Source organism: Balaenoptera physalus (genome assembly GCF_965194825.1).
Source record: "Balaenoptera physalus genome assembly, chromosome: 4".
Classification (NCBI taxonomy): Eukaryota; Metazoa; Chordata; class Mammalia; order Artiodactyla; family Balaenopteridae; genus Balaenoptera; species Balaenoptera physalus.
The window spans coordinates 87277129-87295763 of NC_138891.1; the positions used below are offsets into that span (position 1 = coordinate 87277129).

Below are 18635 nucleotides of genomic sequence, written 5' to 3' on the forward strand. Positions count from 1 at the left end.
CCCACTTGGACAATCCAGGATAATCTCTTCATCTCAAGATCCTTAATTTAATCAAATCTGTGAATTAGCTTTTGCCATATAAGGTAGCAGGGGTTCCACAGTTCCAAGGTTTAGGATGTTGGACACATTTGGGAGGCTGACTCCACTTATCTAGACATCTTGATTAGAAATCATTCAGGAAAGGTGTTTTTCTAATTTAAAAGCAACAGAAATTGTTACATATGGTTACAGTTAGATATGGTTGCCTTTTAAAAAGGCAGCTTCCATAAATCAAATACTACTATTAAAATGTTTAAAGGCAAAAACAAACTATTTGCTGAAAATATAGCAGGCAAGGTGACAAAAGTATAATATATTCAATATATGCACTATAAAATTTTTTTAAATAATAAGAAAATCACTGACTCCAATATTTTCATAAGCAGTTAATTGTGCAAGAACAACAATTCACAAATGATAAAACACCCCGAAAATCTGTTCATCCTCATTAAGCATAAAATTCCAAAATAAATGGAAAGTTTTACTTTTAGAATTATGATGATCATAACAAGACATTACTAATGGTAAGAGTGCAGTCAACCAAATCTGGATGCTTTCATAACTTGCCCCTAGAAATATATGTTGGTCTTCCTTGGAAGTTATGTAGCACTAAGTATCAAGAGTGCTAAAAATGTTCATATGTTCTACTCAGTAATACCACTTTTGGGAAATCATCCAAAATGCAGCAGAGCAAAAATGCTTATCTTTATGTGAAAAATTAGAAAAACCTAAAGATCCTACAATAGGAAAATTACTAAATAAATAGTGCTGTAATTATAAGATAGAATATTATTCAGCTATTTAAATGTATCTACTGGAAAGTATTTTTTCCTAATTCACTTGGAGAAACACCTATGGTAAGGGCAGGGAGAGCAATCTTACAAGGCAGCTGAGCAGCAGCTAAAAATCTGCTAAGAAGTCAGGAGAACATGCCTCCCCTGGACCTGATCTTTCTGAGTTTCCTTTCAAACCGTTATGTGTGAAAATTTAGGTATATAGTTATCTGAGTTTATTAACACTGACTCCAATTGGCATTAAAGGGATAAACAGGCCCAAAATTCAGTCAGTTACCATTGATATGGCTCTACCAGATGTTAGAATATGAAATGCTGCACTTCTGAACTGGTTGGTGAATGACAACTAGTTGCTGCCCTGACCTGAGCCCTTGAGTAGTCCCTGCATCCCTGGCCCCCTGGGATCCTTCCTTGGGACCTATCATTTTGGGATCTCTTCATTATTGAGCAACTGAAATGACCGGCACAATTGGGCCTTCAGGAAGCTGCTGGAGATATATATGTATATATATATATTTCATTTCAGGACAAACTTCTCCCAAATTCTTTCTTTGACCTTACTCCAAAATAAAACTAAATCCATTTCCTTTGCTTTGAATTACTATTTACTTCATTTGCATGTTCTTTTTCTCATAAAACCATGTAAATAAGGAGAGGATTCTACTGCTAGACAAATGCGAGTGGAGCATGTGCAGTGCAGCTCTGATAAAGCTTTATTTGGTCCAATTCCCACTGTGCTCTTAGCTACTTTCACTTCTGTAGTTAAAAGCATGTGAATTTTCCAAGTTTCTGCCTGCTTTCTATGCCTGTTTTTCACTATTGTTCCCATTGGTTTGGCTGATCTTCACAGTTTCTCCCAGATTGACTAATTTAATACTGCAATTTCTACTAACTAGCTTTCATGCCTTCCCACTTTCTGCAGAATAGATCCCCTCTATGCAGAATATCATCTATTGAACAAGGAGTATGGGAAAGCAAAATAAAAAGTTGTATATTCAACATTGTCATAACTATGCAAAATTAATGTGTTAGACTGGGTGCTCCAAAAAGCAGACTCCAAAACAGGATAAAATATGCAAGGATTAGATTAGGGGAAACGCCTGTGAGAAAAAAAATGCCAGGAAGAACTATTAGACCACAAAGCAAGTGTGATCCTGAATGACTGCAGGAAATAGGTTGGGTGGAAGAATCCTAGAGTGCTGTGTACCACAAGAAGGTTTGGCAAGGCTGTAGGGGAGTTCTTAAGTGAAAGTAGGTCATTAGAAGTATCCTGTGTCCCTCAGAAATGGACCTACCTTGGTATTTCTGTTGTGCTCAGTCATTGGCTGGGAAGCAGAGCCTCATGGCACAAATAAGGTGATAAATCTCAACGTGCAGAACCTGGGGCTTTTGGTCAATTACACCCTTATATTTGGAAATCTACAAGGTATGCCACCTTTCTTTTCCATGTAAACCCCCTAGTCCCTCCTGGAAGAACAAGTTCATGGCTTCAGACCCTAACATTTTGCTGAGATCTGAAGCTATAGGCACATCAAAACATGTGGACATCCACAAAAGTAAAAGAGAAAACAATTTGCAAAGCAATGATACATCCATAAATTGGTTTCATGACACAAGCAATGAGATAAACATACATATGGCACAAAAATATGAGCATATACAAATATAGTACACACAGGTTCCTGGGATATAAGAGAAGTCAACTCTCTCCCTGCCCATGCTTCAGAGATACAAATAAACAAGACATAGGCACTCTATACTTTTTGTCTGAGTGGGAGGAAAGAAAGGAAAATACATTTATCAGGATCCTGGTTTTGTGCCAGTCACTGTGGTAAGTGGTTTCACATTTGTTAAACTTAAAATGTATGTTACTATTTTTGTCTCTTATTGAATACCCATAACAAGGTTCTATGTAAGTGTGCTTATTCCTGCTTTACAGAGGAAATAATGGGTTTCAAAGAGGTAATAGATTCAAAGTTAAGTAACTTGTCTAAGGACACACATCTAGTAAATAACAGAACCACAATACATTTCAAGTCCACCAATACAGAAGTAAGGGGAGAAGGGTGTTTTCGGGTGTTGTCTATATACACATTTTTTATTGCAAGGAATTTTTTTCCCCAAAGCAACTTCAGTCTTCTAATTTTTGCAGCTGAGGGTATTTTATACTGTTTTTATGGATCAACCCTATCCACCTCACAGTATGGGATTGATTTGCTCACCAAACATACACTTTAAAGAGCCAAGGGGAAGAGCTCAGTATCAAGTCAGCATTCTTGCCCATATCAGGTTCTCAGGTGTGGTGCCAATGACTATGATCCTTTTCTGTATCCCAGTTTCAGTAAGTGGCCCCTGCCTTGTTTACCTGTCCAGCCCTCTAGTCTTGTTGTGACTACTTTGACCCCTTCCAGTCTTTTGGAGGGTTACAGCTCTTTCCCTGAGGGACAGGCCCAATGGCTGGACCCTTTTTTAGATCTCCTGTTCTCAGGTCTCTAATTCTCTCTGCCCTTTACTTCTGTGGCCTGTTTGTGAAGCTGATCCATCCTTGTGAATTTTCTGGAATTCAGACCTTTAATCTATTACATTTCTCTGCTAATCAGAGCTTTGTTATGACATTTCTGAGTCTCGTTCTCTATGCAACAGTGACTACCATTAGCAAATACACATTTTCAAGTTGTTCCACCATCATTATTTTTTGGCTTATTAATACAGGGCTTCCTGGTATCCATCTTGTCCAAATGAAAACCCATCTTTGGTTCAGAAATAATTATAGATATAATTTACTGATCACTTTATATATGTTAGCTCAGTTAACCAACATAAAAGATAGATATTATTACCATCTGTGTTCTACAGAACAGGAAAAACTGAGATATGGAGCAGATTTCGTTCTCTGGAAGCAGACATCAAAATAGATTAGGGATCAACACCTGTGAAAGAAAGTGGGTGTAAGGGAGATTGGGGAGCGAAAGAAGTCAAACTGTGATATAAGCCTGACATAACCTTGGCTGACTGAACTGGGAGCTCTGGGTCAAGTATTGCCCATCGACATCCCGTGTGGAGTCAAAATGGCCAGCCCTGTATACACTTTCCTTGCTCCATCACTGGATGCAGGCTGTCATGGGAAAGCATGACCTTGGACAAGGGAAATCTCAGCTGAGCAGACCTTGAAGGAGCATACACCTGGATGCAGTCTGCTGACTGCATTCCCCAACAGCTAAGAGCAAATCTGTTCTTGAAAAAGGATCTGAGTGGTACGTCTGTGTCTACCACAGACTCTAAGAATGTAGGAAATATATGAAAGAGTCTACAGCTAGTAAGTGGCAAAGATTTGACACCAAGTCTTTTGTGGCTCAAAAGTCCATGCTCCCCACTAATTTATAATTGGTTTCCAAATATTCACCCAAACTAGTTGTATCAGAATCACTTTTAAAATAGGAATTTCTTTAAAATATGAATATTTGGCCTCAATCCTGTGAGATTCTAATTCAGTACATGTGGGTGAGATCCAAGAATTCCACCTAGTTAATAAAAAGTGCCCAGGCTGGTTCAAAAGTACAGTCATATATAGAAACTATTGCTATCATTGATGAGGAGAGGATGCCAAGCAGAAGAATGGAAATGGTTTTAAACGCTGTACTGCATTTCTGATAGAAGCTACCCAATGAGTTTTGGAGTGTTAAAAAAATTCAGAATCAAGATTCATTCCCTGGGCTGATGTTATCTAAAGTCAGTGGCAAGACCACGCCAGGACCCTGCGTCTTATTTTGTGATTGCTGTTTCTCTGATCACCCTTGGGTAAAAATATTGAAGAAAGTACAGCTGCTTCACGGTTCATGAAAGCAACTGCACCTGTAAGTGAACTGAAGAATTTGCCCTGTAAGTAGCTCCAAAAATGTTTGCAAAATGAATTTGAAGATTCCAAATTCTATTTTGCTTTTTGTCTTTCACTATAAAATCAGAGATAGGTTAATGTTTTTGAAATTGTTTCTAAAATACGATGCAATTACTTTTTAAGATGTAGTAAATTCTTCAAATTTGCACGTTTAAATAAAAGTATAATTTTCTGATCAAACAGTACATAATTATAATGGGACAAGGGTCAAGATAGAAGCTTAATTACTAGATTAAGTATAAATTTAAAACAAAATTGATTTGTTGCTGAGCTAACAAACTCTGAGCCAGGCTTCTTTCAATTCTTCTTTACCAGAATGAAGATAGGAGTCAGATTCTGACTGAGAATTCTGTCTACAGTGGGGCTCTAAGGACTCCACCTCTGGAGGGACAAAGGACCAGTCATGCTGATAAAAGTCACAAAATAGATATCTTTTAAAAAATACATTAGATGTTACATAAGTTTTTCCCCCAAATTTATCTAATTAGCACAGTCATTTTTATATGAAAAAATCTTTAGAATAGTGAATCATGAAGGTTTTATGCTGAGATAAACAACATTTATAGGACTTCTTTCTGGTTTGGGATAATATCCTGAGAACCTTGGCCTTGTGGTTTATGGCTTTGACTTCTGAGACCATTTTAAAGGGACAACGAGCCTTAACTTGGCTGGTATAGGTCATTTGCATTCCATCTTGAGCATGGGAAAGAAAGTTGTGTAAATATTACATAAATACTGTAATATTTGCAGGATGTTTACTCCAGTAATGGAAGTTCTAAGAAGCTATGTGTAGTCGCTCTGTATTACAATGTGGTGGTTGAAATGCCTGAATATTTATGTCCCAACACTGAAGGCTGATATGAGGAAATTAAAGTGCTGGTTGAGCCCTTTAAAATCAGGAAGAGTGACTTTTCGTCTTTGTTCCTCCAACCATTGCACAGTGTTTATCTGAATCAGTGAATACATGATAACTGTTTTTTAACCTTATATACTTAAAACCATTGAAATTTGGCCTTGGAAGAAAATCACCAGCCTCTGAGAGAAAGACTTACAAAATCAACTTCTGTCAATGATCACATATGTCACAAATCTAGATTTTTCATTTGGAATCTCAAATGGGTGAATTTAATTAGCTTCTGTGATTAGAAGCTAAGCTAATTATTACAAGTGGCCTTGGAGAAAACAGTCCCACATTGATCCTGTCTGATCTTGAACTTTTCCATTTCTTCCTTTATTGTTTCTATTCTATTTAATCCAGATAATAACCACGTGAAGAATGTTGAAAATGGAAGTTTCCTTTAATTGATATTCAAGGTGTTATTCAGCTCAGAACTTTATTATTTAGAGAGAACATGTAGCCAGTACTAATGATGATCTCGTCCCATTGGTATCTATCTACAGACTAAAGACAGTTGCCTTTCCTTCATCTGTTGAGGAAAGGCTTCCTATCACTCATTTTCTCCATAACCTCAGAAGACTTTCCACTGGTTTAATAAGCATTCTCATCTTATAATGACATGATTTTTTGGAAGATAAATCTAAAATCTCTTACTTGGAGTTTCATAATCACAAGCTGTGGAAAGGGGGGAAATGTATACTTACCATAAGTACTTTTTACCATGAATTTCCTGACCTTGATTTGATTAAAATCTCAACCTAAAGATTTCAACAATATAAATTTCTTTAGAGTTTAATTGTTCATTCACTGAAGTTTGAATGAGAAAAACCTAAATGTGGGGCAAAAAGGGTGGTATGGAAGGAGAAGTTAAGGACTGCGCTGCTTAATGTATCAGAGCATTTGAAAGTGAACAGCCAATTTGACAAGAAGCAAAACCCACAGAACAGAGTACTGCCTAGTCTTTCTGTTCATTTTGTTTCACAGACTATTTGGGCTCTTCTTACTGTTCTCTCCCACCTCCTCTCTCTTCTCTATTTATTTTATAGATGTCATTGGAGTAGGTAACCTGATCCAACTCTGAAGAATTCATGGGAGGAAGGGAAGCTTTCTACTTGAGCATCCGTGATATAAACAGGAAATGAAGACATCACCTACCATGCTTGGAATCGGGAAATTGCTTTGGGTCCTTTTCCTAATTCCACTTTTAGGCATCTGGAGTATCAGTGGTAAGGCACTGACTTCTTATATTTCTCAGGAGGGGTTGGAGGCAATGTTTTCCCTTGCTGATCGTAGTAGGATGTAGTGTTTATGTCAAGAGGATAATGGTAGATGAAACCAAGTAGTTAGACTTGCTCACTGAAGACATTATAGGACATAAACCAAATTAGAAAACAGTATTTAAGTCATACTTTGGCTGGTTTTCTTAAAAACATGTTCTGATGGTAAGAAAAGAGAATTGGGCAAACATTATAAATAGTTCAGTAGAAATTTATCCCTCCTACTGGCAAAAATGTTCTGGATGCCATACTGATGGTGAATAAATAGCTTGTTCTTTCCAAACTGAAGCTAGAGGAGTGTTGAGGTACTCAGGTGGGTAGGTTAGGTGTTGGATAACTGGGGTTATATCTGATTCCATGGTTACTCTGGAATAATGTGGCTAAATAAAATCTCGCTACTTGCTTCGGTGGGGAACGTGCCTTGAGAATACTGAATGAGACAATGCTGAGAAATATGGGATCGGAGCATTCTGTCTCTGCTTCTAGTATGTTGAAAAAGAATGTTCCTACTTGGGTGTCATATGACATAGAAAACAGCTTGGATTCTGCATAGATGATGTTTGGCCACTTTTGCAAAGACTTTATGCAGGCAAAAAAATGATGAGTTCACTTACTCCCTTACATGGTCACAGATGCCCGCATAGTGTAAAGGGGGAAGGGCTATAAAAAGCTAGCAGAAGTTTCTGATTTCCTGGTTTCAAATACCTTGCCTTATTATCCCCACAAGCACACATACTCTTAAATTTTTCAAATCAGAAAATATGGTCACTGAAATCCTGTAAATGTCATCTTCAATTCTGGAACTGTGCGGTTTGGAATGTCTTTGTGATGCCAGGATGGCACACAACCAGGTGCAAAATAAAAATCCCCTTCACTTAAGCGTTTTTATGTTTCTAAGTATTTGGTATTATGTTGATGAGGTGTAGGATGGCTGACTGGATTTTTCACTTTAGCTACAACTGAAGTCAAATATTATTAAACAGAAATCATACCAGTTTGAAGAATATATAAACTATTCTCTGTGAAACTAAGTAAAAGAATATGCAGTGCTGCATCACACTGGAAGTATGGTACAACTCTGTTCCTCCTCTCAATGTGCTTACAAAAACAGACTTGGGTGTTAGAATTGGGTTCATTGACTGGCTCTGCCACTTACTGTGTGACCTTGGTTTAGTTTCTTATCCTCTCTTATCCTTAGTTTCCTCTTTTGTAAAATAGAAATAATAATAATTGTACCTAAATTATGGGGCTTCTGTGAAGACTACAAATACAGTAGATAAAGTGCCTGGCATAGTAAGTGCACATAATAAAAGCTTGAAAAACATTAATGGTATTTTTGTTAATATTCTTTACACCAAGCAACCCACACAATATTCAATTAAGTGGGAAGCAAGTTTTAACATTATCATTTAAAATAGTTAAGGTTTTGAAGCTAAAATAAAATGAATAAATGAAATATATTGTACAATATATTTAGCCCAAAGTATAGTGACATGAATTATTTGAAAAATGAAACGGAGAGCCTTAGATAAAGTACTGGCCAGGTATCTTATCCAGCAGTTTTTGGATTGTAGCATTATTTGAATTAAATTAGGAATAGAGGTTGGTGAGATTTCCTGTGATTTGCTTACTGAATTCTTTACACTGGCACAGTTTCAAACTGTTTAAAAATAATTTTTAAAGATTTTTTCCTTTCCACTTCAAAGCAATGTGAAGTCTGTGTGCCTCTTCCCAGGAATGAGGCTGCATCGTAATAAGGTTGTAAAAAAAAGGTAAAGTTCTCTACAAACTTCCTGCTTAAGGTCTTTCTCTATAATGAAATTACACTTGCTTGCCTTTTGTGTTTCTCAAAAAGAAATTAGGGGGAACTCTGTCCCTTTGTATCTAGCATATACTTTCTGTCTGGATGAAAGTAATAAAAGTTTCAGCACCTACACATGGAGAGATTCTTCTGGCAAGAACTAGGCTGCAGGTGGAGATGGCCCTTGTCAGTCACCTGCCTCATCCCCAATGAGCGGCTCCAGCTGAGAGGTCCTGGGACATTGTTCAGCTGGGCATCAACCAAGGATCCCAGCTTCAAGCAGCCAGGAGCACTGCAGTTAATGTCTGGCTATATCAGAGATTATATATGATCCTGAATAAGGCAGGAGGAAATCTCTGATCACTGCTTATTGTAATAAAAAATCATCCTAATCTGGTCTAGTACCAGAGGCCACTGACAGTTTGGTGCCTTTGAAAACACAGTGGTTGGGGCCAAGTCTCCATGTGGGTCTCGCGTGTGTTCTCCTTCTCCTTTGTGGTAGTAGTTCAGTGTGATCCATGGATGCATACTCCACATTCCTCCCAGATTCTGTTTCTCCACCATGAACAGGCCATATCCTTGGGTCAGAGAAGAAACACTGGGGCAAAAGTGCTCTGAATCTGTCTCTCATTCCTTCATATTCTGGTTTTGTAACACAGTATCTTTATTAGGCTTTTCTCTGGCTCTACTTATTTGTTCTTACTGAAATATGCACATTGTATGCCAGAGATAGAGCTCTGCCTTCTGCCAAATGCCTGTGTATTGTTATTACAAAAATGCCTGTCGTAAGATATGACTACCTTTTACGTAAATGTCTAGAAATACATTCTGCAGCTACAGGATTTCCTGGATTGAGGTATGAAAAGACCAATTCTTGTGTTGATCACAGCCTTGAATAGACTTTCCTAACACTGAGCTCTTTAATTAATTATTGCTTCCTCTGTCCCACTATCAAAATTTCCTCTATTGTAATGTTGAAGACAAACAGTTTATCTTGATTCACTGGGACTTTCCTACTTAATTTCCATCATTTGTGAGTTTCACCTTAGAGTTCAGAATTTGTTGCAAGAAAAGTGTTCACAGGCATTTGTAATCAGGTCCAAAAATGAAATCAACATTTTTCTTTGTTCTTTGGAGGCACAGTGGTGGAGCAGATAAGACCAGAGACTCTAGATTACTAGATTACTCTCCCATCTCTGCCATTTACTGGTTCTGTGACTATAACCTCTCTGGTTCTCTTTCCTCATCTAAACAATGGGGACAATAATGATATCGAACTTATAGGGTTGTTGTGAGTATTGAGTGAATTAATTCTATAAAACTCTTAGGACAGTGACTGAAGTTTATTAGCTAAACTTTACATAGTAAGTGCTGTGTAAGTTTAGCTAATAATGTTTTAGGTTTTTTTTCCCATTTAGTCCCAAACTTAATTAGCTTGATAGTCCCCTTAAAGTAGTATTGGGAGATCATCTCTCATTTGGGGTTGACAAAAGTTGTCTATAAACAACTCTTGATATCATTATCTCCCATCATCCCCATCACCAAGAAATGAGAACAGAGTTTGGGAGTCATGAGGCTTGAGTTACTTTGTGTCAGTGAATTGTTGTATCATAAGCAATTTGCTTCACTTTTCCAATTTTCTTCACTCCCTTACCTAAAATAAGCTCAATAGTTTCCACCTTTCCGGTGTCCTCTCATGGTTATGGACTCTGATCTCCATGCTTATCTCCATGGAAGAAATTACTTGTGTGCCTGTGTCTGTGTGTACACATGCAGGGAATCATGTTAGTGTGCTCAGAATCTAAACATGTACAACGTGAGGTTCACTTTGAATACAGCCCAGGCGAGCGATAGAGGGGCCATCTAGGCAGTCACAGGGGAACATTAGGTTTGGCTGGTAGAGCTCTTTAACTCCTCCTTTTCTCCTTCCTGATAGCCACATTTATCTGATAAGCATAATCTGGAACTTGCATGTATCACAAACAGCCCATTGTCCAGAAGTGGCTATAAGGAAGGCTGGGGCACTTAGGTTCTACCTGGGTGGTGATGGCCCCATTTCTTTTTTCTTCTGGGGTATTAGGAGAATTAATATTGGGGGACAATTGGCAGTTTCTGCCCACATAGATAATGTTAGGTGTCTTCTAGGGCTTTGAAAATGCCAATGAATCTCCGTGTGATCTCTGTAGTAGAATGTATTAGGAAGGTGAGGAAGTATCTGGAAAAGAAGTAGAGATGGACTTTCCTCGTGTCCTTCCAACAACACATAACCCACGGTTACTCTGAGCATCACATGTAACCACTCAAACACTGAAGGCAACATTTAGAAATACTCATGTTGGTTTCTTATAAAATGCCAAAGGCTCTCTTGAATGCTACTGTCCACAGCTTCCAAGGTATGTTCTAGGCTTTTCTTGACCTGATTTTCTTCCTAAAGTCACTGTGAGGAAGGTGGAAAGCCTAGCATCTCTGAAGGACAAACCCACCTATACCAGAAAGTCTTCCCTACCCAGAATTATTCTCTAAATTGTCAACATGAATCATTTTTCTTTACGTTCTATTGAACTGGCTAAAAACTTTTGCTGTTCCAGAGAGATAATTACACATTGGCCAATGAACTCTCCACCAGAAACTCATCCTTATCACATAGGACAGGCAGAACTCTGAAGGATTGGAGTGAATCCTCTGGTCTGGGGAGACAAAAGCATGACCAGTAGGGTAGAACTGCAGGGGGACATTTGTCATTTGGTGGAAATGTAATGAAGAAGTACTCAGAGAAAGCCTGAGAAAGTACCAAAAAGCAAAGGATTTTTACTTCCTAGTTTTGACCAAGACTAGCCTTCTTCATTAGTATAATTCTCAAGAATTTCATGTCTCATATAAAAGGACTTTTTTCTATGGGATGGAACACCTTTTCTATCTCTATTATATTCATTTGGCTGGTGAATATACCACATCACTGACCCATGATCACATCACTGCTGACCCCCGAAAGAAGTTGGAAGTAACTGTTCAGAGCAGAGGCACTTGGGGCAGACCTTCTGGGTTTCCTTCTTGTCTCTGCCTCCCATAGGCCTTGTACCCTTGGACAATTACTCAACTGCTGTGTTGCTTCCCTAAATTCACCCTATCCAAAAAATAGTAATGCCTGTCATTTATTATTATTTATTGTGAATGAACCACAGTGCTAACAACTCTTCCTATGTGTTCCCATGCACTTTCACAACTATTCTACCAGAAAAGAACTTGTGGTTTGGAGTTAGCCAGACCTGGGTTCAAGTCCTGGTCCTGTCTCTGCCTCCAGCCAGCTGGTGATCTTGAGTAAGTGGCTTAGCTTCTCTAATACTTGGTTTCTCCCACTTAAGATAAAGATAATAATAGTAACTACCTCATAGAACTGCTGTGAAGATCAAAGGAAACAATATATGTATGGTACATAGAAGTGCATAGCACATAATAAGAACTCAAAAAATATTAGTCATATCCCTATTTTCCTCCTGTCAGGAGCACCTAGGATGGGTTTACAGTACTTTGATAATGCGAAATATGCTGCAATTGTGGGCAAGTGACAATCAATATGAAGCAGTGATTCGGGAGGTTACCTTCCAAATGTGACTTAAACTATCTGACCTGATGATCACTAAAGCTCTCTGCTTGTACTATTCTTTAATATCTCAAGGAAAGGAAATGACACAGGTACTTTTTTTTTTTTAAAATATGCATATTCTTTTACTCAGCATTACACTGCTAGGAATCTGTTTTGCAAAAGAATCATAGGCATGCACAAAGATATATGGTATAGGGATTTTCTATGCAGCACTGTCTGTAAAAGAAAAAAAGTTTAAAAATATCAATAGGAGACTGATTATATCAATACAAACTACACTGAAGTATCTAGCATTAAGTCCTGGCATTTAGTAGATACCTGATAGAAGGCAATCAGTTATATAATAACAACAATAATATATAACAGTAATATTGGTGTGTGCTAACCACTTTTATACATTTCTTCCTCATAATAATCCTATGAGGTCATACTATTCCAGATGAGGAAACGGACTTAAAGAAATAAAAATAATTTGCTCAAGTATCAGTTCAACATCCTGAGTGTTATAGTACAGCATATTATTATTTTGCAAAATGTCACCACTGGGGGAAACTGGGAAAAGTACATAAGGGATCTCTGTATTATTTCTTAAAACTGCTATTACTTAAAATTATGACAATAAAAATTTCAATTAAAAAAAACAAAACAACGTATAACCCGGCTTAAGGCGACTAGAGGACACAAACCCAGGTGGGATGAGTCCAAAGCTTACCCCAACAATTCTCACTTCACAGAGAAGACATGGGCTCCCTAATAACATCTCAAGAAGTGACATAATTCATCTTTCCTTTCATTCTCTCTGCAACCTCGCCATGCTTAACCCTCACCCTTTGCTTGTCCTCACGCTTGTGTGTACATTCCTGATTCTGCACTTTGCTTGGGCTTCTCTCTCTGCTCTGAATATCTTCACCTCACTTATCTTAGTTCTTTAATTCCTTTCACTTCATGTCACAAATCCTTTCCTGGCCACTTCACATGATAGTGGTCTGTACCTCTTTTCAATTCAGATTTAACATTTCCTGGAGTGTCTACTGTATCAGTGATACTTTACCAAATTACTTTCAGAATTACTCACATGCTACCTGAATCACCACATTGTGTCCCATAATTTTCACTAAACCATAATCTCTCTAAATGAGGGAATGTGTATAAAGTACTTAACCTAGTGCCTGCCACATAGCAAGTACTCAATAAGCAAAAGTATGTACAACAGAATATACAAAAAAGATTGGCAATTAGGCATTGTCTAGAGCAAGAAAGCACATAACACATGTATGTTAATCGGTGCCACCAGGCAAGACCCTGCTCTAAATGTCATGACACTGTTTAGATTCTTTTCCCTACTCAATATAACAGAAACCATAAAATTCTTTTTGTAAAAATGTTTTCTTTGTCACAGCAAAAAATACATATTTATAAGACTGTCACAAAGAACAGGCTATTTCCACCATCATACAGTTGGTTTGCTGGTGCCTCCAAAAGAGAAGATTTATCACTCAAGAGAATGAAATCCACTGAATGATTCACAGGAAAAATGTTCTGCCTACAGAGTAAGATTTTTCTAGAGGTGGCTGCTGGCCAGCCCCAGGTGCCTGAATGAAGACAATGGCATCCTGATGTCACTTTCACACACGTACTCTTGGAAAGAGCTTACTCCCATGCATGGGGTAAAGTGTGGCTTCTTAGGTCTGTAAGAATTCAGGCTGTACTCGGGCCACTTTCCGGAATTCTTTAGTGTGGGTCTTAGGGCACTGCATCTCACACCAGCTGATGGGAACCATCTGGACACCCGATTCACTGTGGGCCACCACCACTCCCAGCTCATTTTCGGCAGTGGTTAGGAGGTAGTTGGACTGCGCATCACCTAGGGAGATCACTTTGGCCAAGACAATGTCCCCTGGGCGGAAACTCTTATAAATTTCAACCTTGTCTTTTTCAGTAGCTTGGACGTCTTCCTTGCGGATAGTTCCTCGAAAAGAGTTCTTAAGTGGCGTGGACCCCACATATAGGATGTGTACTTTGGCAAAGCGTGAATTGATGCTAGAGACCTTACAGGTTACAATAGCTCCCACATCTGGCAGTAATTGGGGCTCTGTTTCTCTCATCACAGATCTGACAGGAAGCACGCCGTTCTCGCTGCTCTTTATCAGGCAGCCAGCAAGCGACGAAAAGATGTAGCCATGCCGGGTGTAGGTGCCGCTGCCCGGGCTGCCCTCTTCCAAGTTACACAGACGTTCGCCGGGGATGCAGTACCTCACGGGTGGCGCCATGACTGCCCCGACACAGGTACTTTAGATGCTTTGCTAACTGTTAGACAAAGCTATGGCAAATACTAGAATGACTATATCAAGACAAAAAAATTTCAGAATTATCCCAAACTATATAAAAGCAAGAGATATATGACTTAAAGTCTTAGATTGCTCAATACTACTGGATTAAAGAGATAGTCTTCAAAATATTCTCCAAAATAGTCATATCACATTATGAGAAATTCTAGCCCTAGAAGAACTTGTTTTAAAATGTGCTCTATAGGGACTTCCCTGGAGGTCCAGTGGTTAAGAATTTGCACTTCCACTGCAGGGGGCATGGGTTCAATCCCTGGTCACGGAACTAAGACCCCCTCATGCCACGTGGTGCAGCCAAAAAAAAAATTTATTTAAAAAATGTGCTCTATAAATACCATATGAAGTCAAACTTAAAGAAAGCTTTCACATACCATTTTAAGAAGATTTTAAAGAGAAAATAGTGATAGAAGATGAATGTGAAAATTCTCTCTATTCATTTCATGGTCTTTGTTTTTTTCTTTTTTAAAAAAATTTAATTTAATTAATTTTTTTATACAGCAGGTTCTTATTAGTTATCTATTTTATACATATTAGTGTATATATGTCAATGCCAATCTCCCAATTCATCCCACCACCACCACCACCCTCCCCACGATCCCCCCCTTGGTGTCCACATGTTTGTTCTCCACATCTGTGTCTCCACCTCTGCCCTGCAAACCAGTTCATCTGCACAATTTTTCCAGATTCCACATACATGCATTAATATAAGATATTTATTTTTCCCTTTCTGACCCACCTCACTCTGTATGACAGTCTCTAGGTCTATCCACATCTCTACAAATGACCCAATTTTGTTCCTTTTTATAGCTGAGTAATATTCCATTGTATATATGTACCACATCTTCTTTATCCATTCATCTGTCGATTGGCTTTTAGGTTTTTAGTAGTTAGTAAGTTTCACAAATTACTTACTCCCTTCAGCTCCTGATGTTATTTACACCAGCAGCTACACTTGTTAAGCTGGAAGGTACTGGACCATGCAGTTTTTTTTGGTCAGTACACCTTTCTGATTGGCTGATCTGGGTATCTGGATGACCATGGAGTGTCACTTCTTAAATATTTTGAATTTCACCCCTGAATGGACATAAATCAGGCCTTTACGCATTGCATACTTGTAAGGTCTAGTTTTTCTTTAGTGGTTAAGTTAAAACCACTAAAGGGTATGTTGAGATACATACATCCTTCACCTCAGTGTCTTTAGTCTACATATCTAAGGACTCAGCTGTGTCTGCTCTGTGTCTTAGTGCACAGAGAGCATTAGAGTGTGAACAGGAGATTTTTCTCTTCATGAAGCTCTCTCTGTTCAGTCTCATGCTTTCTCACTTTCATACCTTTTCTAAGGCCATCTCCTTTTGCCATCCCATCAAGAAGGTCATAGACAAGATCAGAAGAAAGATGCATAAACACATATTTACTCATAATAGAGTGATGCATGTCACACAAAATAGCATGGGACATTTGGTAGGAGAAACATCAAGTGGATGTGGGTTGCTGGAGTGGGTGTGGCGGGGACTGTCAAGTTTGCATAAAGAGGCAGGGGCAAAATGCCATTTGATGAAGTCTGGACATTTTCCTGCAGGCACTGAAGAATCTCTAAAGGATTTTAGGCAAAAAATTCTTGCAGTTGGATTTTTGTCTTAAGAATGTAAACTGTGGGACTTCCCTGGTGGTGCAGTGGTTGGGAATCTGCCTGTCAATGCAAGGGACATGGATTTGAGCCCTGGTCTGGGAAGATCCCACATGCCACAGAGCAACTAAGCCCATGCACCACAACTATTGAGCCTGCACTCTAGAGCCCGCGAGCCACAACTACTGAGCCCACGCGCCACAACTACTGAAGCCTGCATGCCTAGAGCCTGTGCTCCGCAACAAGAGAAGCCACCGCAATGAGAAGCCTGGGCGCCACAATGAAAGAGTAGCCCCCGCTCGCCGCAACTAGAGAAAGCCCACGCACAGCAATGAAGACCCATAGCAGCCAAAAATAAATAAAAATAAAAAATAATCTTTTTTAAAAAAAGAATGTAAACTGTGACAGTGATGTGGAGAATGAATTGGGGTGTGAGGAGGGGAACAAGGCCAAGTTTGGAATGTAGAAGACTAGTTGATAAGCTGTGACAATAATCCTCATGAAGTAGAATGAGACCCAAATTAAGGCAGTGGCATGAAAACAAATTTGAATGATATTTTGGATGCTGAATTAACTTAACTTGGTGGCTGATGGAGTGGGGTAAGAGACAAAGATGGCACCCAGGTTCTGGTCCATGTGATTAGGTAGATAATGGTATTTTATACTGTGATAATGTGAGGAGGACCAGATCTGCCTTGGAGTGGGGTTTGGGACAGGAGGAGATTCAACCTCCTCCTTGAAGCATTTCCTGATTACCCAGACAGAAGGGCTCTCTCCCTCTTGGAGATTTGAAAACTCTGAGAGATTGTATCTTGTTCAATCTTTAAAAAAGAGAAAAATCTTATGGGAAAATTGAAGACCCAAGTGAGCCTCTTTCTGCATCCCCTTTGCACTAGAAACTGTCCCATAACTAAATAGTCATGAACAGTGGGATGTCCATCCCCCTGGGTGTGGGCAATAAGGGGGAATATTGTCTGTACAGAGTTTTAAAGCAAATAAAAGTTGGTCTACTTTTAATGATCACCATGTACCAGCAATTCTGAAAACTATCAGTGATAAAATGTTCCCCCAGCCCCAAATATTTTGGTCTAAGTTCTAAATAATTACCATGGTTACTCCTAAGTTTTAATAATATGTATGTAAGTTTCAAATTAGCACATTTTCAGTACTTCCCCTTTAAGAAACATTGCATCTACATGAAAGTTAACTCAGAGAACTTCAAATTCAGCTATATATGTTCACTTCAAGAGCAAATTCATAATGTTCAGAATCACATGAGCTTGCTCTAGGCATAGTTTGTGTCTCCAACCCCTGTGGTACTACATATTTCTACATTTAAACAGTAGATTTTAAATAAACAGTAATACCACAGTGATTAGAGAGACAAAGAAACAGAATGTGTGTTGTTTCATTTCTTTCATTCCATGCAACCATTTTGAATATTTATTTGTTTAAAATTTAAAACAGTGAAACAGAATACAAACTGTGAGATACAATTGTTTTTCTCATGCATGAACTAAAGTTTATATCTGAAATGTTTTATTGATTAATATCTTTATAATTGTATCTTTATAATTTATAATCTTTAAAGTGTTGTTTTAAAATTAAAGAAGGGATCAAGAAAATAAAACTTTACATTAGTGGTACACTTTAGTAATGGTCTAAATTATGTCTTTTATAGAATTTCAGTTTTAATAAAATTTGCTTATTAATTACTGGAAAATTACTTACATAAACTACAATATCAGGCTGTAACTGAAGGATCCAAGTTCACACTGTTTAGATAGATATAAAATTATTAAATAAATAGCTGTGCATTTTTCCTTTTTTCTATTCTATTATTATTTTTCAAACATTTTTTAACTTGCATCATTTTATTTTTTTCTTTTGTTTTTTTATATTATTTATTTTTGGCTGTGTTAGGTCTTCATTGCTGTGCGCAGGCTTTCTCTAGTTGCGGCGAGCAGGGGCTACTCTTTGTTGTGGTGCGCAGGCTTCTCATTGTGGTGGCTTCTTTTGTTGCAGAACACAGGCTCTAGGCGTGCGAGCTTCAGTAGTTGTGGCACGAGGGCTCACTAGTTGTGGCTCGTGGGCTCTAGAGCACAGGCTCAGTAGTTGTGGCACACGGGCTTCGTTGCTCCACGACATGTGGGATCTTCCCGGACCAGGGCTCGAACCCATGTCCCCTGAATTGGCAGGCGAATTCTTAACCACTGCGCCACCAGGGAAGTCCAACTTGCACCATTTTATATATGAAGTTTAATGAAAAAAAATAGTCACTATGTTTCTTTCCTGGCCATTTTATTATTTGTTTAATTTCATGATTATTTCTGAATTTTTTTCCATATAGAAAAA

General features: G+C 38.4%; 1 protein-coding gene, 1 long non-coding RNA gene and 1 pseudogene across 3 annotated transcripts in view; 2 read left to right on the forward strand and 1 right to left on the reverse strand.

The window, feature by feature from the left end:
• The first annotated feature begins 6763 nt into the window (after positions 1-6763).
• The window catches only part of BTLA (B and T lymphocyte associated), a 35062-nt gene continuing 23190 nt past the window's right edge, over positions 6764-18635 (forward strand). The window contains 1 exon segment of the mRNA XM_082460247.1: positions 6764-6852. Coding sequence (XP_082316373.1) covers positions 6765-6852 — 88 coding nt within the window. The 5' untranslated portion in view covers position 6764.
• Positions 6934-15110, forward strand: LOC309659950. Its single transcript, XR_014263060.1, has 2 exons — positions 6934-12397; positions 14595-15110. It is a non-coding gene; the product is annotated as an uncharacterized lncRNA (long non-coding RNA).
• Positions 12408-14582, reverse strand: LOC309659931 (exosome complex component CSL4 pseudogene; annotated as a pseudogene). Its single transcript has one exon. The product of its transcript is annotated as an exosome complex component CSL4 pseudogene (transcript).